Consider the following 27,391-nt stretch of genomic DNA (forward strand, 5'->3'; position numbering starts at 1 on the left):
CTGTCACGCGCGGCCTGAGCTCCGCCTCCGTCGGCGCCGCACCGCGGGCGGCGGGGTGGGCCTTGCGCCCAACCCCAGAACCCTCCTCGGCCTCGCCCTCTAAGTGAGGCCTGCGGCGGCGGCGGGGCCGCTCCGGGGCGGGAGCTCGCGAGCAGCTCAGTCGGCGGACGATCACCCGGCGGATCCCTCGGTCGGTCGCGCGGCGGAGTCCCAAGGCGCACGCGCGCACGCCCCCCGCGCCCCGCCTCTGCGCGCTTCCGCGTCCCACGACCCCGCGCCGCCCGCCGCGGGCTGCTGAGTGTGGCATGCGGGACTACGACGAGGTGACCGCCTTCCTGGGCGAGTGGGGGCCCTTCCAGCGCCTCATCTTCTTCCTGCTCAGCGCCAGCATCATCCCCAACGGCTTCAACGGCATGTCCGCCGTGTTCCTGACTGCGACCCCCGAGCACCGCTGCCGGGTGCCCGACTCCGCGAACCTGAGCAGCGCCTGGCGCAACCACAGTGCCCCGCTCCGGCTGCAGGACGGCCGCCAGGTGCCCCACAACTGCCGGCGCTACCGGCTCGCGGCGATCGCCAACTTCTCGGCGCTCGGGCTGGAGCCGGGGCGCGACGTGGACCTGGAGCAGCTGGAGCAGGAGGACTGCCTGGATGGCTGGGAGTTCAGCCAGGACGTCTACCTGTCCACCATCGTGACCGAGGTGGGTTCCAGCCCCGCGTTGGACCGAGGGCCGGGGTGTGGGGAGGTCCTTCGCAGTCTTTGAGCTCACGCACTTCATCTGGGCAAAGTGCGCGCCGTTGTCACTCCTATTCCCCCATCCCACTGCGCGCTGGTGATGATCATCCATCCTCCGGCCCGGTGGTTTGGGAACGCTTTGCGCGGTGACTTCCAGCCAGAGACGCCCTCTCACATCAGTGTCAAACGGTCCATCTGTCCTGATGGCCAGCTTTGGGAGGGAGCCAAGAAGGCCCTGGTGGCCCGGCCCGCACGAGGTGCTTTAAGGCCCTGGAGTGGTCAAAGGCCTCCTCTAGTTGGGATGAGAGTGTGGAGGAGCAGATCCAGGGCTTGGGACACGGGTCCGTCGCCGTTTTTCTGCCAGCCTCTTGGCATCAAAATGCTCCCTTTCTTTCCCGAACTTTTAAAGTTAAGGGAAGCATGTGTATAAAACTGTTTCTTGCTCCCTTTTCCAGTTACTCCTTCCCCACCCACCCTCACCCCCAAATGACAGTCTGAGCATGCCCTCTAAGGAACTGTTTACTTTTTGCTGATAGTTGGTTATCAACCTGTTAGGATCTATGCATCTGAATGAAGATATCTGTTCAGAGTGACTTGTTGCCCAGAAATGTTGTCACAAAGCATACAGCTGTCCTTCCCCAGCCCCCTGGGGTTTTGTTCTGGGTGGCTTTGTCTGTCCCCTGGCAACCCCCGCGTCCCGAGAACCGAATGTATAACATGATGTTAATGGATGAGTGTGGATGTGCTTTGCATCTTCCTAAGACACCGGCACTAACTGCTTGGGGTCTCAGCACAACTAAGCAAGCAGGGCAGTGAGAGAGCCCTCCTTGATGGGCACCAGGACTGCAGGGTCAGGGATTTGCAGATTAGGGACGGCTTCCCGAAAGATGAAGCCTCTCCGTGAGTCTGGGGTGTTCATGTCAGCAGATGCAAAGTCTGAAACAGCAAGAAACGGCCTAGAAGGAAGGCAGAGTTCAGAGGTGGAGGGGAGGGCTGAAGGGGATCCCCACTGGGATCTCAAAACTAGTGACATGACATCATTCTAGTGTCCTGAGGTGTCGACAAGAGAGACACTGAGTGGAGGTAGCTGGCTGTGCTTTGTGGCCTAAGATTCCAGGGAGAATCACAACTTTCTGTCATCACAGATCCTCAGCCCTAGCCTCGCAAGCAAGCCTGTTACCTTCCTGGAAGCCAGTGAGAGTTGTGAAAGCAGAGACTGTCCATCTCCTCTATACAGGAGTCCCTACAAATTCTGCTGCTAGCTGCTCATGGAAGGGGGAAAGTCAGAAGAAGCTCATGGCACCTCTGGACTTTACCTGGATCCCTCGTATCCCTTGACTTAACTCTTGTCATCTGCTCTTGTTTTACTGCCTTCATCCTGCCCTGGGCTGAGAGTGGTGGTGGTACTGATGAGCTCCTGCCAGAGGGGTCCTTAGCTTAAGTTGCTACCAGTGTCAGCTTTTTCATTTTTATATTCATTTTATATATGTATTTTACTGTCTTATATTTTATATATGTATTTTACTGTCTTAGCAGTTTCATAAGAGCTGTGTGCCCTTTCACCTACTGACAGGTTGTCAGTCTTTGCTGGGAGGCCAAATTAATACCTTACTTAGCCCTTTGCTTGGAGATGCTGGAATGCCTGACTTGACATTCAGAGCTGCTTGTTCCTCAAGCTGTTGCATTAACATTTTGACTCCATTTTTCTAAGGCCCATTTTCTTTTCCACTCAGACCTGGCGTGCTCACCACTGCAGCTAGTCCCCAGGTCTGCCCTCTGCCCCACATCCTATGTAGAGTACACGGATACTGAATTCTTAGTCGTTTTTTTTTTTTCAACAGAAGATGAAAACTTCAGGTCTCCTGTGTGATTGTTGCCTCTTTTGAAATTAAAGTGTGTATGTGTAAGTACTAAAGTTGGTGTTGGATTTACATCTTTGCTTCTCCTGCAGGTCCTAACATGATGCTGGATACAGAGTGTGGGTACACAGGAAAATTGTTGTTGAATGGATTAATGGATAACTTAAGAACTGTTTTCTAACGTTTGAGAATTGAGGAAGAAAAGGATAATTTAATTCACAGCAGGGAAATTTGAGAGTGGTTGAAAAGCATTGACTGAAATATTTTATAGGAAATGTAATCTCCCATCCCAGGCACTGGGGCATGTGACAAGGGATTGGGATTGGCAGAAAGAAGGGGACACTGTGAAATGAGATTGCTCTCCCATGTTTCAGGAACAGTTTGGGGGTCCACGTGCTTCTAGGCTGGCCCCTTCTCTGGCCCCTCAGTCATCCCTGGAGTTGGAGAGTCAGCCACCCCACCTTGCTGTGCTGCTCCAATCCCGAGTGCTTCTTGACTCAGGACTGCCCCCTCCTCTGAGAACCTGGGTGATTTCTTACACTGCCTGGGCCTCCAGCTTTTTGGTGTCTCCATAGCCCAGCCTGCAGCCAGAAAAGTTGCTTTAGAAACTTCTAGCTTTTGCACCCGTGAGTTGGAGTCTGTTCAGCTAAGGCCTGGCAGTCCTCTTTGTCCCCTTGCCTTCTGCCTGCCTCTGCTTCCCAGAAGCCCCCTGCCCCAGCCCTTGGCAGCACAATGACTTTCTCCCTGTTGTCCTAGAAAGCTGCTTTCTCTGGACTAGCTTTTCTGTCAGCCTTATGTCATACACAGATAGCCTTGTAAGACAGGAGCGCCCCCACTGTTATCCACAAGCCACATTACCTGAAGGAAAGGCCACATCAACCGGGGAGGTGGGGCTGGACTGACTCTGGGGTGGAGGGACAGACCTGGAGCTTGCGCCTCACCGCTCTGCCCTTGCTGATTCAAGGGGAGCACAGACCCATATCCCTGCGTTTGTAGCTCTGGAAAGCCAAAGAAGACCCTTGTTGGGTCCCCTGAGGCCCCCTGTGTGCATGCAGTCATACCAGACCCATGTGGCCCTGAGTGAACAGATTGAGCCCCTCTCTAGATGGCTGAGAACCCACACTCTGGGTCAAAGTTCTGACAGTTGACACAGGGAAGAGGCTGAGAAAGCAAAGAAAATCTAGAGATCAAAGTTCAGGGTTCATCTGGGCTTTGGGCAGCCAAGCCCAAAGAATACTATGATGTTGAAGATTCACAGCCCTTTTTTTCATCTGTTCGCTCACTCACCTATCTACCAAACAGCTACTGAGCCTCACCTGTGCAGGGCACTGCCAAGCATTATAGTGTTTATGGTAGCAGATACTTCTCCTTGCCAGCCGTGGGGCAAGGATTTGTCATTAATTGCAGCAGGAAGCCGAACTAAATGTGTATAGGAGTACGTGGCATTCAGCAACAAGTGATTCTTACCAGTGTATGTGACCGTTGAAGCAGTCAGGCCAGGCACATCTCAGGGAAGAGCTTCTGCCCTGTGGGCACAAACGCTGTATCTTTTCCCTTCTAGCCAACTCACAGGCAAGAACATTTAGTTCTAGGTAAGAACGTTTAGAATCTATTTCCTATAACCAAGAAGCAGCACCAATTACATACTACATACAAGAGACACACTTCTCTCTCTTAAAAATTTTAGCAACTCTATTGAAGTATAAGTGACATAAACTGTACATAGCTAAGTGTGGAATATGAAAACTTTAATGCAAATGAAAGGCTCATTTCTTACCAGGAAGGATAGCAAGTCTAGACCCCCTGCCAGGATCGCTCCCAGGTTTTCTCAGGTTGGGTCCTCAGACACCCCCCTTTCACAGCTCCTCCGGCAGAAGGCTCACGATCTTAGACTCAGGACCTGAATCTTAAATCCACACCTTTAGTCCTATCATTGATACCAGTTATTAACAGCCAGTACAGCCCATCCAATGCACCAAGTGGAGGCATCGATGAGCTGGTCTGGAGCTGCTTTAGTCATGGCTGGGGAGCCAGGAGCTCAGTGTAGGAACACTGGATTCCTCTGTGCATATCATCCCACCCCTTCTCATCCCACCCCTCCTAAGGAGGATTCAGGCCAAATCCTAAATCCACTACAGACCAGTTGACAGGTGAGTGGATAGGTTGGCGAGGTGCCTGCCCTTGTGTTCATTTTTTGAGACCTATTACCTGTCCTGACCCTGCACATAGTCGTCCTCCTCCCCCTCCCCCCATGTGACCAGTAGGAAGTGTTAGCCCATGTTTGCTTTTGGAGGGCCCAAGCCAGGCCCTGAGAATTGTTAAGAATTGTTAGTGGTGGATTGAGAGCTCAATTACTCCAGGGAGTTACACATTTGCCCAGAATAAGGACAGGTTGAACCAGGTGGCAGCTGTGGGAGCTGGACACATGATCTGGGGACCTATCCCAACATGAGCATTAGTCACCTTGTCTCCTTGCCAGTCCAGATTTCTCTAAAAGCCTATATTGGGAGACCTGACATGGGTTGGGGGGACTATCACCCCAGAACTCACTGCAGAAGCCCCTGGGGATTCCTAGTGTAGCTCAGCTATATTATTCCCTAACCCTCACAAGAGACCTGTTGAGAAACAGCTACTGAGTCTTTATTTTTTCATCTCTGTTGCTACAAACGTAATGTGTGCTAGCTGGAGTAGATCCCATCGCATTCAAGAGCAGCAGCGGCCATGATCTGGCCCCTGAAGCTCTGCCTCGCACCCTGCCTAATACCAGAGGCCAGCACCCATCACTGAGTCCCTCAGCTCTCTTCCCTGCCGCTCCATCCTGACTTTAGCAGCCATGTCTGGACGGGGATATCTGGGTACTGGCACCACTGAGGCTGTAGATGAGGAAGGTTGCCATAACCCAAGCATTCAAGCCTTAGTGTTTTGAAATTCTGGCCTCCTTGCTAGCCTGGAGTTCCTCTAGATGTAGGAATTGGAGACCCCCAATTCTGCCCTGGGTTAGGGGCCACCAACCCATTCTCAGCCCATCCAAAGTGCCAGAGTGGAGAGCCAGCTATGTGGCTGAGCCGTCCTTATCAATAGCAGCAGGGATTTTCTTGTCCAGCCTGGGGCTGCCCTCCCACCCTTCTAAGGAGCCCGGAGGCTATGTGCACACATTGCCCAGCAGAGCAGAGAAGTAGACTTGTTTTCCCTCCTCACTTAGCCTGGAAGAGGTGCTTTGTTCTTGGGAGCCACGCATTCCCACTGCTTCTCTGTGTTGCTGAGGAGACTGCAGACTCCATGGAGGGCAGGCCAGCAGCCTGGCGTCAGGCAAGCAAGAATGCCCTGGCAGGTGGCCTGCTTGGTTACTGCAGAGCGCCATCTCTCTGTTCTGGGAAACATTTTCCTGGGAACCACCAAGCTTCCTGTTTTGGCTTTTCTTCCTCGTTTTGGCTCCCTGTTAGGCTGGAGAGACTTCACATCTGAGTGTTCAGCTGCTTCTCCAAGCCTGCAGACCTCTTTTTATGGTAACCATAGACAAAAAGACATATTGGGTGCTGGGAAACTCAAGCCATGTAGCCTGTTACCTACCCCAACCCTTGTTTTACAAAAGACGAAAGGTACAATGAGGAGGGAAATCTTGTCTGAGATTGGATAACCAGTTAACAGTAGACTAGAAGCTAAACCCCAGTTTCTTGACATCCAGCTCAGAGCTCTTGGCTGTAATCAGGCCTGGTGTTAATGCAGCATCAGGGATCCCAGCTCTAAATATCACCAGAAGGTCCAAGAAGTCATTGGCCCAGGGTGGGTGGGGACCTGAGCAGAGCGGAAGGAACAGGTTCACATGGTGCATTTCAGGCCCCCTGGCCTCGGTTCCTTGCCAGATGCCTTGACCCTTAGAGCCCCAGAGCCCTGCTCAGAACCACTCCTGTGCCATCCTGCCAATGACCCAAACCCCACTGAAAGGGTTCCCTGCCCGCCCACAGCCCTGGGCTCGGCCCAGATTCTTCAGAGTGACCATGAGAGGCCTTGCCTTCTCTTGGATTAGAACATGGGCAGAGTACTTGCTCCCTGCTGCTCCCTTTCTCAAATAAGAAGCAAAACAATGGGGCCAAAAGCTATGAAAAAGCAGACGGGGCGGGAGCCCAATCTCCATGTGAGGGGAGCCTCCTTCCTGCCTTGCTGCCCAGATCATTCATTGCTGCCTAAACGGACTCACACCCACATAGTCATGTAAACGGAGTGCAGGAGTACAGGATGTTCTGATTTCATTTTCCAAGAAAGTTTAAATTTAAAACATTTTTAATAGAAGTGAGTGATACATCCCTTTGCTCCTCTTACAGTGGAACCTGGTGTGTGAGGACGACTGGAAGGCCCCGCTCACGGTCTCCTTGTTTTTCGTGGGTGTGCTGATAGGCTCCTTCATTTCGGGGCAGCTCTCAGACAGGTAAGGTGGGTGTCTGTCTCCTGCAGTGGTAGGGGACCCCAACACTGAGCAAGGAGTGTGTGTGTGCCTGGCCCATGACTTCAAGTGGCAGTGTTCTTTCAGCCCAGGGCCTTGCATTTTAAAAGAAAGGGAAGCCTGACCTATAGTACGGACACCACACCAAGTAAAGAGAGCCAACCACCTCCTCTCCCTAACTCTTGCCAAACAAAACAACCTGAGCTGAGTGTATCCATGCAGGATCAGCTGGATTTGACCAGGAAATATGCCATGATTTATTTCTGCACTAGTCTGGCTGTCCCTCCCTAGGTGAGCATGACTCTTTCATGTTCCCAAGCATGGGAGAGGTAGACAACACACACACACACACACACACACACACACACACACACACACACACACACTGTATTGTAGATCTTAAGGCGTACCATGGATGGCTGTTGCCGTATTCCCAAAACCACCGCTCTCTCTACAAGGTAAGAGGAGATCTCTATAGCCAGTAGTGACGTGATGGTCAGAACCTATGTCCACAGGACTGATGCGCCTTAGCTAAGAGGCCTGTGCTTATGGCACTTACTTCACAACTGGCAGAAAATGTGCTATTTTCACCCATAAGCAGATTATTTATGGAATTCCAAGGCTGTTAACGGCTGTTAACTCAAGGTCCATTCATGACTTAGGGAGTTCATGTACTCTTGACATTATAGGCACAATTTTAGAGATTGTATGTGAGCATTTAGAGAGGTCTGGAGTTTCTGTGAAGTTCTCAGAGGGGTCCGTTATATTATCTCCCTATCCCGGAGCTGCGGGGTCTGTTGGAGAAGCCCAGGACAAGAAGAGTGGCCTTCAGCAAGGTCCTTGGCTGCACTGTGTCACCCAGTGTAGAGGAGTCCCGGCATCGTCCCAGCTGGTTGGGGTCTCTAATAGAGAAGTTCAGGATTAGAATGTCATCCTATATAATAAAGAGGTAATATGCAAATTGACCATCACTCCAACATACAAGATGGCCACCCCCATGTGCACACAAGATGGCCAGCAGGGGAGGGCATTTAGGGGGGACCAGGCCTGCAGAGGAGGGCAGTTGGGGGGGGACCAGGCCTGCAGGGGAGGGCAATTGGGGGGGACCAGGCCTACAGGGGAGGGCAGTTGGGGAGGACCAGCCTGCAGGGGAGGGCAGTTGGGGAGGATCAGCCTGCAGGGGAGGGTAGTTGGGGAGGACCAGCCTGCAGGGGAGGGTAGTTGGGGAGGACCAGGCCTGCAAGGGAGGGCAGTTGGGGAGGACCAGGCCTGCAGGGGAGGGCAGTTGGGGAGGACCAGGCCTGCAGGGTAGGGCAGTTGGGGGCGACCAGGCCTGCAGGGGAGGACAGTTAGGGGTGATCAGGCAGGCAGGGGAGGGCAGTTAGGGGCAGTTGGGCCAGCAGGGGAGTAGGCGTCGATCAGGCCAGCAGGGGAGTGTTAGGGGGTGATCAAGCTGGCAGGCAGAAGCGGTTAGGGGCAATCAAGTAGGCAGGCAGGCGAGCGGTTGGGAGCCAGCAGTCCTGGATTGTGAGAGGAATGTCCGACTGCCCATTTAGGTCCGATCCCAGTGGGGTCCCAGATTGGAGAGGGTGCAGGCTGGGCTGAGGGACACACAACTCCCCACCTGTGCATGAGTTTCGTGCACCAGGCCTCTAGTATTACACAAGAACAAAGCCATTTTATCCTGTAGCACTGATTCAGGGTGATATTTTGGCATGTTTACACCTTTGGATTATTGTCCTTAACTAAGGAGTCTTTACTCATGAAAAATACATGCATTTCTCACTAGATTTGTCTTTTCCAGAGTATCATCCAGCAATTTAAAAAAGGGACAAATTCCAGTAGTCACCAGAGAGCATTAAGAGTTAAGTAGGCCATCACCGTTAACTGGTGATTCTAGACAAGCCATAGACACTTGTCCTTTTGGGGGACGGGCCTATGCTCCCCCAGATCCTTTATCTAGCAACAAGCATCAGCTGATTACTGATATATATTTAACAAACACATGGAACTTAATATGTGCCAGACACTCTTATAAGCACTGTACCGGGTAAACAATAATAATGATTTAATCTTCATAACCCTGTGAAGTAGGAAGTTGCTGGGGTCCAGCCCCAGTGGTCCAGGGGTTCCCAAAGGTGTGGACGGAGTCGGCGAAGAATGATTTACACGGAGACAGCATTCAGAACTCTCTAGCTTTCCTTAGTCTCCGTGGATCTTCCCTGTGCCTGGCTGAGGCCAGAGAGAAAGATCCCAAGGCAAGCTGAGCCTTTATTTTATAGTGAGAGGTAAACAAGGTAGTGGTTTCCAAAGTTACACTGTTCTTGTGAGTTTCACTTGTTTACACTGTTCTTGTGAGTTTCACTTGTTTACACCATGGTTATACTTCCTGCACTTCCTCAGCCCATTAGCTTCCCAGATAAGATCTAGGGAGTGTTATAAGGTCAAGCCTAATTATGCTAAGAGGACTGTGCCCTCTAAGCTGGGAATTGTTTGTGACTTTACCAACAGGTCAGTCCGAGGCTTAACCCTATATCGGCTCCCTACAGGAAGTATCAGTATTCTCATTTTACAGATGGGGAAAATAAAACCCAGAGGAGTTCAGTGACTTGCCCCAGCGTCACACAGCCAGCAAGTGGCAGAGCTAGGATTTGGGTCCAGATAGTCTTGATCCTCTGCGTTGCATGGGCCCTACTCTTCTAGAACTTGCCTCCTAGCAAGGCAGAATGTCCTAAACAACTAATTGAGGGGAGCATTTGTTATTCTCAGTGGTAGTAAGTGATACAGAAGAGATGTGCACATGCTAAGAGAGAGTCTGACAGGGGGCCAGGAGAGGGTGCCCCAAGGAGGCAAAGCATGCACTGGGAGTTGAAAGATGAGTAGAAATTAGCCAGCTAAGGGAATGGAGGGAGGAAAAAGTATTCTGGGTGCAAGAGAGCAGCATGAACTTAAGCCTAGACTAAAGAAAAGGCAAAATAGCATATGTTAGGAACTGGAAAAATGTCCTCTGTGATGGAGATGTGGAGAGTGGTTAGAGACGAGCAGTGAGGCAGGCAGAGGCCCAGGCAGAAGAGCAGATGGGAGTAGCAGGTGATAGTTAGGAGCTTGGACTTAGTCATAGAGCACTGGGGAGCCATTGAGAGTGTTTTCAAGCTTGAGTGTGACATAATCAGATTTGCAATTTTTAAAAGATTATGTGATAAACTTTGTGGAGAAAGTATTGAAAGGGGAAACAAGAGAGGGATTGTAGAGAGACTAATTAAGAGGTTATCACAATAATTTATGCAGGAGATGGTGGTGGCTTGGACTAGACTGCAGGTGGTATAAATGGGGAGGAGTGGTAGGAGGTAAAGCCAAGAGGACTTGGCTATGGGTTGGATGCGGGAAATGAGGAGAGGAAGGTTTCTGGTCTACACAACCGGAGGGATGCCAATACCCTTCTCTAAGACAGATAACTCCGGAAGAGGGGACGGTGGTGAGTTCCATTTGAGCATACTGAATGTGGGGTGATTATGAGACTCCTAAGTGGAGGAATTAAGTATGCAGTTGGAAATATGGATATAGTGCTCCATGAGAGGTTTAAGCTGGAGAAGCACATTTGGGAATTAACAGCTCATAGAACCCTCATCACGGTCCCAAACATGGATGAGATTGCCTGGCGGGAATGTAGAGTGAGAAGAGGGGACTAAGCTTAGAGGCCCTCCAAGTGGGAAATACCCTCTCTCTGAGTTGAGTGGCAGCCGAGACTCAGAGTAATTACTTTGATATAAACAGGGAGAAGGTACCCCAAGCTCAGAGTTGAAATGCAGTGCATTTTTCTGGATTAACTGCATCATGGGTTGGGTAGGTCTTTGTGGGATAGCCTAAAAACCTGATGGCCGTGTAACATCCTGATTACCTAAGGAAAGTGTTTAAGTTCCAAAGGATCGTCCAAGTCAACAGAAATAAAACATTAATGAGTATGGAAAAAAACAAACACTAATGAGTATGTTAAGGACTACATTAGTCTTTAGAAGTGCTAGTAGTGTTTTTCAAAACTTTAAAAAAAATTGTCAGCAGACTTCTTTTAAGTAGTATCATTTGAGTCCAGTAAATGAAACAACTAGAAGTATGGCTGTTCTGGTTGTAGCCCCTACCATCAGCCCTTAGCACCACCCCCACGGGAGGCCCAGGCTCTGTGGAGTGGACAGTTTCTCTTCTCATTACCTCTGAGTCAACCAGTTCAAAACCTAAGTCAGACAAATTACCTAAGTGCAATAGATTCATTACCTCAATTTGTCTAGGATACCAGTAGTAACTTTTTATGTAGGACAAAGGTTTAACCTTCATGAATAAGTAAGGCTGAAATTCAAGAGCAATACAATAATCTTGGGGACAGAGACATAGAAGCATCGAACCGTCAAACCTCAGAGGGAAGGCAGGGGAGGGTGAGAGGGGAGGTAAGAGATCAACCAGAGGACTTGCATGCATGCATATAAGCATAACCAATGGACACAGACAGTAGGCGGGTGAAGGCATGTGCTGGGAGGTGGGAGTGGCCGGGGAGAGGTCAATGGGGGGGAGGGCGGAGGGAGGAGCATAAGTAATACTTTAAACAATAAAGAATTTAAATTTTTAAAAAATCTTGGATTGTCAAAGCCTTTTATCTGACATTGAGTTAGTTTTATATGCATGAATTATGAGAGGTACAACCCTGGGAAGAAGTAGACTGGTATTTCCTGGTTTTGTAGGCACGTATATGTTTGATGTTTTGTTGACATATTTTATTTATTTTACTTTTTTGTTGACATACGTTAAAAGTGAGTGTTTCTGGGCCCAACCCGGACTGCGAAGGGGCTGGTACTATGCCAGGGTTCCCTGGATCTTTCTCTTTGCCATCATCCCAGGGAGTCCTTGGGCGGGGAAGGCAGGGAAGGCAGGGATAGAGGTTACAGCTCTGCCTGCAGGAGGGCTGCCTTTGGCCGGCATGGAGGGTGCTCTGTAAAAGAAAGGCCAGAAGGGGGTGGGGGGAACAAAGTCTGCTTCTAATGTCAGGGTTTCCCCACCTTCACACTATTGACATTTTGAGCCAGAGGATTCTTTGTTCTGGGGGGCTATCCTGGGCTTTTTAGGATGTCTAGATCATCTCCAGCTTCTGTCTACTACTATATGCCAGTAGCACTAGCCACCCCCTCAAAAACAAACAAATAAAACAACCCCCATTGCAGTAAGTAGAAGCACCAGCTTTTCAGTGTGGCTGCAAGGCCTGTGCAGTGTAGGTCCTGCCCACCCTGCAGTCTCCTGGTGAGCAGCTGACTCCAGCCACAGTTGTGTGTTCTCCTCTTAACCACCCTGCCCCCGGGACCTTCCTTGACCTTGCAGGCTAACTCAGAGTCCCTGGTTTACATTACCTTGGTTCCTTGTGCCTTCCCTTCAGAAATTGCTAAATAGCCCTAGCTGGTTTGGCTCAGTGGATGGAGCGCTGGCCTTTGGACTGAAAGGTCCCAGGATCGATTCCGGTCAGGGCACATGCCCGGGTTGCGATCCCCTGTAGGGGGCATGCAAGAGGCAGCCAATCAGTGATTCACTCTCATCATTGACGTTTCTATGTCTCTCTTCCTCACTGAAATCAATAAAAAATATATATGTTTTAAAAATTGCTAAAGAATAGGTGTTCTCATGTAATTAATTGTCTCTTTGCTATATTGTGAGTATCATTGGAAGCTTGGTCCCTATCCTTACTCCCCCTTGTCAACAAGTACTTTTCTTTAGGGCCTCATCTCAATGTCCCATCATCAGGGAGACCTTCCCTGAATGCCTCCATCCCCAGCCCCTACCCCCAGTCCAGGGTAGGTTCCTTTGTTGTACACTTGAGGACCTGGGTGCTGATCCTTCAGTGCACCTATCTTAGTGTGTAACTGTACTTTCAGTAATGTGTTTATCTGACTAAAATGTGATCACTGCCCAGTTGGGTAGCTCAGTTGGATGAGCATTGTCCTGTGCACCAAAAAGGTGGCAGGTTCGATTCTAGTCAGGGCACATACCTAGGTTGTGGGTTCTATCCCAGGTTGGGACACATACAAGAGGCAACCAATTGATGTTTCTCTCTCACATAGATGTTTCTCTCTCCCTTTCTCTCTCTCTAAAAAGTGATCACTGTCTATTTCACTACCTATCCTATATAATAAAAGGCTAATATACAAATTGAGTGAACGGCAGAACGACCGCCGCTATGACACGCACTGACCACCAGGGAGCAGATGCTCAATGCAGGAGCTGCCCCCTGGTGGTCAGCATAGCAGTGGTGGCGGGAGCCTCTCCCACCTCCGTGACAGCGCTAAGGATGTCCAACTGACAGCTTAGGCGGGGAGTGGGCCTAAGCTGTCAGTCGGACATCCCCTGAGGGTTCCAGGACTGCGAGAGGGCGCAGGCTGGGCTGAGGGTGCCCCCCCCCCCCAGTGCACGAATTTCGTGCACCAGGTCTCTAGTAAACTATAAGCTCCTTGAGGGCAGAAACAGCATGTTTTTTTTTAATAAGCATCTTTTTGGGGGGCCACCCTGGTGCCCAGGCTGTGGAGGGGGGAGGATAACAGCATAGGGACTGGGAGACTGGTACCCTAGCAGTACTGTCCACCACCCGTCCCTGAATGGTCCTGGAGAAAGCCCCTCTTGGTGGAGCCCCTTCCTACCGCCTTCTCCCTGTTGGTTCTGTCACTCTGCTTTCTTTCCCAGGTTTGGTCGGAAGAACGTGCTGTTTGTGACCATGGCCATGCAGACAGGCTTCAGCTTCCTGCAGATCTTCTCCAGGAACTTTGAGATGTTTGCCGTGCTGTTTGTCCTTGTAGGCATGGGCCAGATCTCCAACTATGTGGCAGCATTTGTCCTGGGTATGGCCATCAAGTTGGAGTTGAGTACTTGATCCTGTGTTTCACCATCATCTCACCACCCACTTTCTGGAGACATCCGCGATGTCCCTCAAGGGGAAGTGGTCTCTGGCAACACCAACCAGGGCTTCTTAGAGAACCCAGCTGGTAGGCAGGGAATCTGAGTCCACCAAGTACCCAGCCTTGGGTCCCCAGCAGCATGTAGCCTACCTGCTGTATGCCAGTTCTCTTCTGGCCTCTGAGGAGTGGCTCCTTGGTTTTATTAGGACTTAATGGCCATTTCACTATACCCCACCCCAGATCCTCCATCCAACAAAAAGGGCCTGCCACTGCCCAGGGCTGAGGTAGCTAAGGAAAGAGGGAAGTATGACATGAGGAACAAAGGCCAAGGAAGAAATGGCCCCCAGCAAAACACTGGCAGTGAAGTTGACTATCAAGAATGAATTGATAGGATCAGGCTTTAGTCATGTGACCTTTGGGTTTTAATTAAGAATTCACACTGCAGGGCTTTTGCCTGTTCTCACTGAAAAGTTACCAGTCTCACTGTTTGGAGGAATCTAACTCTAGCTTATTTATTGGTCTCTCAGTTGTACTGTTGAAAGGATTATTTCTTTCTCTTCACACTTAACAGAATATTTTTTCCTTAAAGGATAGCAGTCAGCCTGTGCAGCCTTAGTAATGACTTCCCCTTTAATGGATTCTTCCTCCTGTGAGGGTTACATTTGGAGGCCTAATGTGGCATCTTTAGCATATGGCTTCAGGAAGTGATGACATTTTCATGAGAGAACTGTCACCGAGAGGCCACAATGAGGCACGCCCAGCAGATAGTCAGACCAGGCTGGGTTCAGAATCCCATCCCTCTGGAGGGCTTAGAAACTTAGAAATAATTCTGGCAGCTTTCTTGTCTTTCTGTTGACAAGAGAAGATGAATAAGGAAATAACCTAAATTAAAATGCTAACATGACTCCTCCCTTGTTTTGAACAGGAACAGAAATTCTTGGCAAGTCCATTCGTATCATATTCTCTACGTTAGGAGTGTGCATATTTTATGCAATTGGCTACATGCTGCTGCCACTGTTTGGTTACTTCATAAGAGACTGGCGGATGCTGCTGCTGGCGCTGACCTTGCCGGGGCTGCTGTGCGCAGTGCTCTGGTGGTGAGTGTGCCTGGGGGAAACACCCACAGGGGACCCTCCGTCTTCCAGCTGGCCTTCACTAAGGGGCAGCAGCAACCCACAAATCCCTATTTGGGCTCCCAGAGACAGAAAGTGTAAATTACAGTCAAATTTTGTTCTCAACCAAGTTGTTGGGGGTGCGGGGAGGGGCAGAATCGTCTCCCTTTTCAAAACTTCAGTTCTTGACCTCACAACCCTTTCGTGCTGATACATCCATATGGCAAAAGCCACTCTCCGGCCACACACAAAGGAGAGAACGCGGGTCAGCTTACTGCTAAATCTCCCTGAACCTGCTGTTAATAGCTCAGGAAGTCGTGCTATGAATACCTTCATGGTGTTTTGTTGTTGTTGTTTTTGCTTTTGTTGCTGGTGGAAAGGACAACTAGCACACCTTTAAAACATATACAAGATGCCATCAGGTGTGCCGTTGTTGCTAAGGGTGTGAACGTGCTCGCAGAATTCCAATCACAGGGGACTGAAGAGGTCGGAAACTACTGTTGATTTGAATAAACGAAAAGCAGAAAGCCGTTACCTGCTGACAATATTTAGGAGACAGTGATATGTGAAAAGTGAAGATGCTGCACACCTACTTCCTGAAAGACGCCCATGGAACTAGTGCTGAAAGTGATCCGATGAAGGCTAGTAGGGTGTGGTTCCATCAATTCAAGAAGTGTTTATAGATTAAACAGTACACATAAGAAAGGTTAAAACACAGACTCATTTAGGGATTTGGAATGGATTCATTCCATTTACATTATTTCTAGTGGGGGGAAATGATTCAGTTTCCCAACAAATCCCATCTCAAACAGCTTTCCAAAATGAATTAAGTTCAAGAACCAAGGTTCCACTGTAGTTGTAAGTTACTTTAGAATGTTTTCTCCACACTCAGAAAAGCCAAAGGCAAAACAAAATCCCCAGGCATCAGTGGACTTGTTCTCGGTCCTGTGCTGGGTTATTCAGAGTTCAGGGAGAGGAAGAAGCAGCATCTTCCCTGAGAGATGAGCATCTTCTCGGTGAGATGACAGGGTCCTCCCTGACCCCCAGGAAGTTATCGACTACAGACGAGATGGCTAAGGCCCTGCTTCTGGCTGTGTGTTGCCACCAAGGCTTCGTGACACAGGCCCTGGGAGAAGAGGAAGAGCAATGGAAGCGAGAGTTCCCAGGGTGGCCACACAGAAGAAGCCAGGCTCCATCTGAGCCTCCAACACAGCGGAGTTGGACAGGCAGAGGGGAGGCCATTCCTTACCAAGGGAGGGAGCACAGCAGGGGGGCTGAGGTGGGAATCGCCCCTTGCAGGTGGGGATGTTGAGGGCACTGCCCCACATGTTGTGAACATTCCAGAGCATTTGGGAAAGGATACAGAGCTCAGCATGGGTCCTGGTCCTGACCCAAAGGCTGGGGCTACCTGCTGAGGTAGAAATTAAGATCCACATACTCTCAAAGCACCCAGATGCCTTAGTAAGTGTAGGTTGAGAGTCTGACAAGTCAGTTGGGTGAATCAGGTGGAGATGAGGAAAAACTAGAGGCCAAGAGGCCAGTGTAGAAACTTCTGTGGATGCCAGGAACAAGCAGAGGAGTACAGGTGGGCAAGGAGCTGGGCTGGGCTGGGCTGAGCTCACACACAAGCCAGGCTTTGGGAGCCCAACTTTCCTGGTCTCCTTAATGTCCAGCAGGTGGCACCACTGCTCCTCAGAAATGGAGATGGCCAGCCAGTGGAGGCATCCCATCATGGTGAGCAGGCCCTTCCAAATTTTGTGCACTCCAGTGTACTCAAAAGCTCACACGTCAGGTCATTATTGGGTGTGGCATAGATGGTCTCTTTGCTTCTGACTTGGAAACACCAAGTATTCCCCAAACCTAGCTCTGGTTCTGAGGCCCCATTTCCCACCTGGACCCCATTTTACATCTTGTCTGTTAAGCAGGAATGCCTCAGTGAGATTGCTTCTTGTACTTCAGGTTCATCCCCGAGTCCCCCCGATGGCTCATCTCTCAGGGACGATTTAAAGAGGCAGAGGTGATCATCCATAGGGCTGCCAAAATCAATGGGATTGTTGCACCCTCAGCCATCTTTGAACCAAGCGAGGTAAGCCCTGTATGGGAGCTGGTGGGAGGGTCTCCGTGCCATGGTTTGAGGGCAGCATTACAAAGGTCAGAAGCTCAGCCAAGTCAGTGTGGCTCAGTGGTTGAGTGTCGACCTATGAACCAGGAAGTCACAGTTCAATTCCTGGTCAGTGCACATGCCCAGATTGTGGGTTTAGTCCCCACTAGGAGTTCTGCAGGAGGGAGCTGATCAGTGATTCTCGCTCATCATTAATCTTTCTCTCTCTCTCCCTTCCTCTCTGAAATCAATAAAAATATATTAAAAAGCCCTAGCAGGTTTGGCTCAGTGGATAGAGCATAGGCCTGCAGACTGAAGGGTCCAGGTTCGATTCCAGTCAAGGGCACATGCCTGGGTTATGGGCTCAATCCCCAGTAGGGGGCATGCAGAAGGCAGCTGATCAATGATTCCCTCTCATTGATGTTTCTATCTCTCTCCTTCTCCCTTCCTCTCTGAAATCAATAAAAATACATTAAATAAAAATATATATATTAAAAAAATACAAAAGACCAGAGGCTCTCCCTTCATACAGGAGCCCTGCCCTCTCCCTGCCTATGCCCCAGGTGCCCAGGCAGGCCCTATTAAATTTCAGAAGCTGAGCCCAGCCGGTGTGGCTCAGTGGTTGAGCATCGACCTATGAATCAGAAGGTCACGGTTTGATTCCTAGTCAGGGCACATGCCTGGGTTGTGGGTTCAATCCCCAGTGTGCAGGAGGCAGCCAATCAATGATTCTCTCTCATCATTGATGTTTCTCTTTCTCTCTCCCTCTCCCTTCCTCTCTGAAACAATAAAAATGAAAAATTTCAGAAGCTGAGAAGCAGGTGCTAACTGCCTAAATCTCTTCACCTTTCTTGTGGAAATTAGGTTTTCTTACTTTATACACTTCTTTTCTAGGCAATCATATAATCTTACCATTACTTGTAACCATAAGCACTCTTTATGAGTAGGGGGCTAAGTAGTCTCCAATCGTAAAAAAAATAATGCAGTTTGTAAAACAGGAAGCACACACAGTTTGGAGTTAGAAGTGTTCGGTCTCCTCCTGTGGGTAGTTGTTGCATGACCCTGGAGCCAGGTCCTTTTTGGTGTCGGACCCTTTCTTTGCCCCACCCCACCTCCCAGCAAACCCTGTTCTCACGCTGTGAGTAACCTCCTGGCCCTGCCTGATTCCCGGGTCTTGCTTCTTCCTGTTCTCCCAGAGCGTCCACCCTCTACAGCAGGCAGTTCTCTTCAGTCTCGTGACAGTGAGAAGAGGTCAGACGTTGTAGTTGCTGGCTGCTACAGTTCTGGAATGTGTGTCTGATCTGACAGGAAGATAGGGGACCAGCTGTGAGAACAGCCACCGGCACTCATGCTGAAGTGTGCGGACGGCATGTTAGAGACACTCGGGCCTCAGAGGTGCCGAGTGGGGGTTTGGGAAAGAGACCAGTTCTACGCAGCAGAGAAGCGGCTGGCCCCCCGCCAGCCCGGCCAGCCTCGCAGCTGAGTGGCGGCCCAGCAGCCGCTCCCTCCAGCACAGTTGGAAAGGGCAGGAGTGCATGGCAGAGAGGGCTTTTCAGAGAAGCGGCTCTGGTGGCTTTTCAGTGAGGGGTCAGTTTGGGTGAACCCATGGTCCCACTGGCATCCTTGAGGAAATGAGGCTATTCAGGGGGTCCATTAAGTCTAAAGTTGACCTTGTGTTGAACTGCTAACGCTGGGAAAACAAGCTCCAAAGCTGGGTTTGCTTAAGAAAGAAACATCAGTGTGTTTAGACGTGTGGTTTATGAATGTCCTTGGCTATGCTGAATTTCATAGGAAGTCACTCCGGGTGAAGCCGAGGTCAATTTTCCTGTTTTTCTATCTGAAATGTTTTTGTTTTTGGAAGTAGACCAGAGACTACATGGTATGAAGACTCAAAACATTAATTCTTCTAAAATAGCAGATCAATAAACTGCACAGCCAGTTTCTCTCTCTGACCCAGAGGGCAGGGATCCAGCCTTGGGGAGGAATGCTTAGAGGCCTGCCTGGAATGTGGCCACTGACTGGGGTGGTGCTGTGAGGGCGCCACCGTGGGCTTGGGTCTGCCTTGGGCCTCAGGGACTGGCCATTTATTTTCCCTCCTCATTCTTGACACTAATGTGGTACTGACAAGGCCAGGGGAAGCCTTGTGCTGCCCAAGATGCAGTCACTATATATACTCTTCTTTTTAAGAAAGAAACAAAACTCTCCCCAACTCGGAGAGGAAGATGCAGGGGTTTCAGGTATGCTGCTGGATCTCTGAATCTCCAGCCTTCTCTCCCTCCTATATTCTTTTATTTTATTTATTTATTTATTTATTTATTTATTTGCAGTAAGGATCATATTTTATTCAAGTCTTTGGGGATTAATAGAGTGTCTGGCAGAACTTCATCACTGTAATAATATTTCCTCCTATATTCTTGTCACTTTGTCCCTGCAGCTACAAGACCTAAGTTCCCAGAAGCCGCAGTCCCACAGCATTCTGGATCTGCTCCGAACCCGGAACATCCGAATGGTCACCATCATGTCTATAATTCTGTGGTGCGTGAGACTGTTTGAGGCTTCCACGCGACGCCTCTGCAGTGGCTGCCATGCCTCTCTCATTGGCAAATGTGGTTTAGACCAAAACTGAAAGGCCATGTCATCAGAAAGTAAAAGGGATGTGTTTTGCCATCAAAGAATGAGCATGTCACAATTCTTTTTTTTTTTTTTACATATTTCTTTTTTTTAAAGATATTTTATTTTATTTTTTGTTAATCCTCACCCAAGGATATTTCTCCATTGATTTTTTTAGAGAAAGTGGAAGGGAGAGGGAGAGACAGAGAGAGAAACATCGATGTGAGAGGGACACATCGATGGTTGCCTCCGACACGTGCCCCAACCAGGGTCAGGGCCAGGGATTAAATCTGCAACCAAGGTATGTGCCCTTGACCAGAATTGGGCCCAGGGCCCTTCATTCCAAGGGTCGACGCTCTATCCACTGAGCAAAACTGGCTAGGGCATGATTCTTGATGGAATCTCAGAAAAGGAAATGGAAACTGTTGTGGGGGGGTTGGGGGGGGATATATAGAACCTTTGAGGATCCCTCCAGGTCGTGGGCGAATCCTTGCTCACTCTGGGTCCCAGTTTAGCTGTTCCTGTCCCTTGTGCCCCAGGCAGTGGCTAAGGAAGACAGGGCAAGCCTTCAGGAAGGTGCCAAGTGAAGACACCATGCTCTTTCAGTCACAGAGGCTGCTGAGTACCTTCTGGGAGTCTGTGTGGAAGCAGGATCCCTCCTTCTGGGATGTTTGGAGAGTGTCCTGGAAGCAGGGCTCCTTACCAGTTCCTTCTGATGAGACATTTCACCAAGTGTGTCAGGAAGGGAGTTGCATTTGCTCAGCCGCAGACACTTAGGGTTAGAGGCACCACCTGATCCTGCTGGGTGAGGAAGGCAGACTTCACCTCAGTCTAAACTACGAGTCAGCCAGTCTCTGGGCAGCCAGCCATTTTGCTCCCTAGAGATGATGAGTCACCCATTTCCAAGAAATAGCCCAGGCTCCCTCAGGGCAATGCCGTGCCCGGGATCGGCCTCAGACAGTGCCAGCATTCAATGTGTGCCACAGACTTGCCAGTCGCCCCCGCTATTCACCTGGCACTCCTCCGGCTCTGGGTTTCCCAGGAACTCTTGCTCCTGCCCCTTTCCCTGGTTGTACCAGCTGTGGTTTCACCCCTGCAGATGAGCCCAGTCTAACCATAAAGGTCCAGTCTGACAGAATGTCCTGGGGACAGGGACACCGGGTGGGGGTGCGGCCTGCAGACGAGAGCCCCCCTGGCCCCGCCATCAGCAATCCCTCCCGGAGTAGGTGGTGGTGTGTTCACTGCCTCTGACCAGCCTCTTCCTGGCTGGTTGCCACAGCGGGTCTGCTCTGGCTCTTTCTCCAAATGCTTTACCGTGTTTGATCTTATCCTTCCAGTCCTCTCCCACCCCTCTTGCTGTCTGCTTCCTCTCACTCCCCAGCTCCTCTGTAGCTGCTGGGTTTGAGGAGGTTCAGAGAGTCAGGAAGTTGGCTTAGTGACAGCTTCAGCTTAGGGTTTCTACAGCCAACAGGCAGGTTGGAGATGGGTTTGTCTTTTCTTTCTTTCTTTCTTTCTTCCTTTCTTTCTTTCTTTATTTCTTTCTTTCTTTCTTCCTTCCTTCCTTCCTTCCTTCCTTCCTTCCTTCCTTCCTTCCTTCCTTCCTTCCTTCCTTTTCTTTCTTTCTTTCTTTCTTTTCCTTTCTTTCTTCCTTTCCTTTCCTTTCCTTTCCTCCCTCCCTCCCTCCCTCCCTCCCTCCCTCCCTCCCTCCCTCCCTCCCTCCCTCCCTCCCTCCCTCCCTTCCTTCCTTCCTTCCTTCCTTCCTTCCTTCCTTCCTTCCTTCCTTCCTTCCTTCCTTCCTTTCTCCAAGTGAATCTGTCTGAATTGTATGTCTTTTTGCTGTTTGGGATCCTCTGAAAATGCACTGGGCCAGAGACTGGGTTCAATCTGTTGCCCTCCCCTAAGGGTCGTTGTGTATTTCCTGCATTAGTTGCACTTGGAAGGTCCTCTGTTGGAGGCCCCAGGTAGCTGCTGCTCCTCCAGCTTTCTTCTGTGCTCTGTTGCAGGATGACCATAGCAGTGGGCTATTTTGGGCTCTCCCTGGACACCCCTAACTTGCACGGCGACGCCTATGTGAACTGCTTCCTATCGGCAGTGGTGGAAGTCCCCGCGTACGTGCTGGCCTGGCTGCTGCTGCGGCACCTGCCCCGCCGCTACTCCATGGCCACCGCCCTCTTCCTGGGCGGCAGCGTCCTCCTCTTCGTGCAGCTGGTGCCCCCAGGTAGGGAGTGTGTGCGTCTGCCTCTGGGGTCTTCGCTGAGTCACTCAGCCTCTACCAGGCTGTCTCCCCCAACTCATGAAGGGATTAAAATAATGCCACCACCGCTCACCTGCATATCTGCATTCTTGGCCAAAAAATCAAGAGAAAGTGTCTCCTGAGACCCGACACTCCTCATGGCCTGGGCTTGTGTGGAGTGGGCAGAGCAACCAGGTGGGGCTGGTGGTTAGTTTTACTCTCGACTCTAGTTAGTGTGTGCACATTTGTTTTTCTCTGTGGGGAAGCATGAGACTTGGTTGGAAGGCTTATAAGGAGGATATTCCAAGGAAAGGGAAGTGTGTGGAAGGCCGCCTGCTCTGTTTATCGGAATTCTGACTTAGGGGAGTGTCGAAGGCGGCACCCCTAATTATTCCTTGACATTTCCAAACAAGTCTGTGCATGTGCAGACCCCTGGGTGTTTACTGGAATCCTTATGCTTAATCCCTGAATGCCCTTGCCTAGAAGACTATGCAAACACATGTGTCCTCCCAAGATTACTCACCCTATTAATTGTATCTGAAGATAAAAACTCTAATAAAAGGTTAACGAGGCAGGCAATTGAGGCTCCCTGGTTGCTATAGCCAGGCCATCCCTTAGCCTTTATTTCACAGCAAACATTGTGCAGGAGTAATCCATTCATCTGTCACTCAGGGTCTGCTGGCCAGCCCCACCATTTCTCTGCAGAGTAAGGGGGAGGAAAGACAGCCATCCCCATCACTCTTTAACCTGGCCCTTAGTCATTTATTTATCCAACAAGTAGATAGGGGCACTGTGCTGGGTCAGGGATGCAGGAGAAAACAACTTGGGCAGAGCCCAGGCCCTGCTGCAGCTCACACGCTAGTTGAGAAAACAGGTAAACAAGTAAATAAAGACTTAATATAGTGCAGACTGTGTTACCTTTATAATAACAAGCAAGGACTGTGGAGAGCTAGTTTATACAGAGTGGTCACGGACAGTTGAAAGAAACATAGATGAAGTGATGGAGAAAGCCATGAAAAATTCTAGGAACGGAGCATTGCAGACTGAAGAAACAGCAGAGGCATAGACCCTGAGGTGGGACCAAGCCTGGCATGTTTGAGGAGAGAGGAAGAGCTGGAAAAAGACAGAGGGGGGGAAAAGGAGGGGCCAGATCATAGGCCGTTAGCAGGGTCTGATTCTTAAAACCGTCTTGGCATCCCGCAGATGGAGGAGACAGCCCTTTTCAAAGAACAGTTCATGGACTCCCTGTGGTAACTAGATTGTCAGAGTACCCAGGGATTTGGAGGCCTCTGGGGATCGTTTGTGGGTCCCCGAGGCTGGCAGCACTGCACAGGGACAGCCCCGACTGTGATATGGCAGGGGAGCCCAGGAATGCGTGTACAGGTTCGCCCAAGCTCAGGGAGACCCACAAGCCACTCACAGCATCTCCTCATTGGCACAGCAAGCAGGATAGATGGGAGGGTCCTTTCTGAGGGTGTGTGGGTCTGAGAATTGTTGAGGTCTGAGTAGAATGAAAGCATGAAATGAGTTAGATGTGAGCTTCCCGTTCACCCAGAAGCCAGTAGTTATACTTCCACAGCGCCTGCAGCATGAGGTTCTGGACGCAGCTGACCCCTCGACAGGTGCGTGTTTGATGACTTCTGGCCTGGAAAGCAAGTTTGTTCGGAAGGTTGAGGGGCTCATTCTCGTCATCTTCACACCGAGGGGAAGGGCAGGCACTCACACAGCTGCAGGTCCAGCTTCCTCTCCGTAGTAACAGTTTGGAGGGATCTCTTGGCTGTAGCCCCTCATCCCACAATAGGAATGCCAGCCCCACAGAAAAGGGAGAAAGTATGTTTGTTTCAGACAACAAACAAAACAACAAAACCTGGAACTCTCAACAGCAGTGTACCTTGGGTTGGTGCCTTCTCCTACCTTCTTCCCTTTGTCTCCCCAGACTTGTATTATTTGTCCACCGTCCTGGTGATGGTGGGCAAGTTTGGAGTCACTGCTGCCTTTTCCATGGTCTACGTGTACACAGCCGAGCTGTACCCCACTGTGGTCAGAAATATGGGCGTGGGAATCAGCTCCATGGCGTCCCGCCTGGGCAGCATCCTGTCTCCCTACTTCATTTACCTTGGTAAGTCCCGTGGGCCGAGGGCACACGGGAGCGATGGGGCGGAAGCACTGGTGAGCTGGAATGCGAGCTGACGATGGCTTGCGAAGGGAAAACACACAGCAAATGGGACCCATCTAACCCTGGATCTGTGCCTGGAGAAGGTTCCTGTCCAGGTGCGTGTGCTGTGGAGAGGCACTGGCTTGTAGCTAAGCCTGAAATTGCTGAGAAAAGTAGGGAGTTTTGTTCCTGCTTCAGCTTCCCATCAGAAAACAGAATCCCCCTATTCTAAGAAACTACAGAGTGGCTTAGGGAGCCAGTATTCTTAATTGGAGAATCTCTTCTTGGAATCAGAATTTAAAAGGAACAGGAGAGGGAAAGATGTCCATTCAAGAGGGCTGATGAACTGAGAATGTGTGCGGGTTGGAGCACGTGACACAGTGGTTTAATTCTGTATGAAGATGCGCCTCATGCCATTTTCTGTAGCAGGGCACCATTTGTCTCTTCCTCAAAATCATTTTCTCTTGGCAGCTGCTTTCCCCTGAGCATCCCTGCTGGCACATCTTTGGGGAGGAGTGCGCCCACCTTGAGAGTACCCATTATGCTAGGTGAACATGCTCCATAGATCTGACAAGCAGAAACATCTTGCTTGACCTATAGGCAAATTGAATGGGTTGTAACACATCTGGAAAGAGCTATTCCTGTGGAGGAGCTATTCCTGTCCCTGGACGAGTATCTTGCATTTTTTGGAAACCCAGCATTTAGAAATAGGAATCGTAGTCATCATGGCTCCCCTCCCCTGCACCATGAGGCATTCCTGGACCTCTGGGCATGCCAGTGCCAACTCTGGGTTCTGAGACCTGTCTAGGTGCCAGACCCCATTCTGGCAGCTCAGACTATGGCTGAGGGGGCAGGTGATCCCCATTAGAGCTCAAAGGGATAGAGGGGACCAAGTCTAACTGCACCCTGGCTTGGGGCTCTGTCTGCTTTGCCCTAGGTGCCTACGACCGCTTCCTACCCTACATTCTCATGGGAAGTCTGACCATCCTGACAGCCATTCTCACCTTGTTCCTCCCAGAGAGCTTCGGTATCCCCCTCCCAGACACCATTGACCAGATGCTAAGAGTAAAAGGGTAAGGAGGCCTCCTTCTTCACCATGTTGGTACACTGGGGCAGAGAGTTCCCCGGAAAGTCTCACCAGCGCCATGGACTGGTTTAGAGGGTTAGAAATGGCAAGGAGATTACATTCCATCCTCTGTGGCCTGACAAGATCACCATGTCACCATGTCCATCTCCACAGCAACAGCAGCTCTGGGATAGTACAGAGACTAGGAGAACCTTGCAGAATCTGCTGTACGATTTCTTTTTTCCCCTTTAGCGATATATCCTCAGTTCTAGGTTTGTTTTGTTTATTTGTTTTGAGACTGATGGACATCGTTTTAAGATTTGTTACTAACATTTGTTTTGCTTGTTTTGATAGAATAAAATACAGGCAAACTCCAAGCCACACAAGGATGTTAAAAGATGATGAAGAAAGCCCCACAGTCCTTAAAAGCACAGCCTTCTAACAACCTCTAGTGAGTGAGAAAGTGAAGAGGAAAGACTGGTCTTGTCAGAAACTGTGTAGACGCTGAGTCCTTCAGCGACAGGGTCTTTGCTGTTCATTCCGTTGACCCTTTGTCTGACAAGCTCGCGGATGGGCACCTGGGCTCAGAGGCTGCGTGTGGTCCTAGAGCGCCACCTTCCCTCCAGCGACACCGTGGCTACTGACAGACAACTTCAGAGAAGTCCTAACATGATGGACAGAGCACTTCCTAAGAAGTGAACTAGAACCATTGGGATTTGGAAGAATATAAGAGGCATCTGCTAAATTTACATTTTAATTTCAGACTTCCTGAAAAGGCCTCCTAATAAAACTGGAGGTCTAAATCCCACCCTTTACATATTTTCTTCGATTCCCTCTAATGGTGCACTTTAGAGGGAAAAAGATCATTTCAGCCCTGGCTGGTGTGGTTCAGTGGTTAGAGCATCAGCCCACATACCGAAGGGTTCTGGGTTCCATTCCTGGTCAAGGGCACGTACCTGGGTTGCAGATTCAATCCCCAGCCCTGGTCGGGTTACTTGAGGGAGGCAACCAGTCCATGTGTCTCTCTCACATCGATGTTTCTCCCTCTCCTTCTCTCCCTTTCACTCTCTAAAAATAAATGGAAAAAAATATCTCAGTTGAGGATTAACAACAACAAAAAGAAATCATTTTACAGGGAGTTGCATTTCTCACACTTTCTCAGTTACGAAGGTTATTAACTGGGATTATTGCTTCCTGAGGGCAGGAGAGCTGGGTGTGGGGAAATTTACAGGTAATTAACATGAGGGGATGTAGAGGTAAAGAACACAGGCAAGGCGTGTACCTGAGCTCTTGGGACACCCAGTGTGATTACTGGGCAGACTTGTTTACATCTGATCAAAGCACGGGGCTGGTCCAGGCCCATAATAGACACTTCTTGGAACCCACTATTGTTTTCATGCCAAATGAGTCAAACCTCCTACCTGTTATGATGTCCATGTATGGTTTGCAGGAGGTGTATCAGTGAGAAAGAGAGACGAGCAAACTTGTCTCTTCTCTTAAAACCATAATATGGGTTTTGTTTGTGTGTTGTTATGTCTTTTTCTCATTACGTTATTTGCTCTTCAGAAAAGACTTAGGAAAGACTGGTTCCTTAGCCTCTTGGTTTGTGTCTTTTTTTTTCAACCCAGAATCACTCTGGCAAAGGTCTGCAGTTGCCACTTGTGCAAGGCCTTCCCACTGGCACTCCTGAGTGTGGTACGGATGTCATTGTGCGGGTTCCTTTTGTGATGCCAAATCATGGGGGAAATTACAAAGAAGAAAGTTCAGTCGTGTTCACAGTCTTTCAGAGCTGCTCACTTCAGTCATAGACATTGGGAGAGATTTTGTGTTCCATGTAATTGTCCTCTCTTTTCTGATTGTTACTGTGGTATTCCTGCAGCATATGCTTCACCTGGTTAAAAAACATTTTTGGGAAAGCTACTGACGTGCCTTGGAAAATGAAGATGTTTTAATAAATAAAATAATTTTTTAAGTAATAGCAACTCTCCACAACCTTTATTTCCACAATTTGGTGAGCCATACCACACCACTGCCTGGCGTTTCTGTGTCACCTTGGCCTACTTCTCGCAGTGGTTTGTGATGAGCCCCTAGAGCTGAGACTTAACCCCTGTGTGCTAGAAACCTTCCCTCTACTGACTGTGCACTGAGCCAGCCGTCT

At 49.9% G+C, this 27,391-nt stretch overlaps 1 protein-coding gene across 1 annotated transcript; it reads left to right on the top strand.

The window, feature by feature from the left end:
• Nucleotides 1–50: 50 nt before the first annotated feature.
• LOC132235628 (organic cation/carnitine transporter 2) lies at nt 51–27,209 on the top strand. Its single transcript, XM_059698347.1, has 10 exons — nt 51–698; nt 6,915–7,018; nt 13,745–13,899; nt 14,882–15,053; nt 17,028–17,154; nt 19,604–19,704; nt 21,783–21,997; nt 23,949–24,131; nt 25,105–25,240; nt 25,588–27,209. The coding sequence occupies exons 1-10, from the start codon at nt 306–308 to the stop codon at nt 25,673–25,675; spliced, it is 1,674 nt and encodes a 557-aa protein (XP_059554330.1). The 5' UTR covers nt 51–305; the 3' UTR covers nt 25,676–27,209.
• Nucleotides 27,210–27,391: the final 182 nt, after the last annotated feature.

The sequence above is a fragment of the Myotis daubentonii genome, chromosome 5 (genome assembly GCF_963259705.1).
Source record: "Myotis daubentonii chromosome 5, mMyoDau2.1, whole genome shotgun sequence".
In the NCBI taxonomy this organism is placed as follows: Eukaryota; Metazoa; Chordata; class Mammalia; order Chiroptera; family Vespertilionidae; genus Myotis; species Myotis daubentonii.

What these genes read in the sequence shown, in the direction of transcription:
- LOC132235628 (XM_059698347.1), top strand. Translation starts at nt 306, where the DNA reads ATGCGGGACTACGACGAGGTGACCGCCTTCCTGGGCGAGTGGGGGCCC. An exon ending in ATCATGTCTATAATTCTGTG is followed by an intron (nt 19,705 to 21,782) that starts GTGCGTGAGACT and finishes GCTCTGTTGCAG; the next exon opens with GATGACCATAGCAGTGGGCT. An exon ending in TCCCTACTTCATTTACCTTG is followed by an intron (nt 24,132 to 25,104) that starts GTAAGTCCCGTG and finishes GCTTTGCCCTAG; the next exon opens with GTGCCTACGACCGCTTCCTA.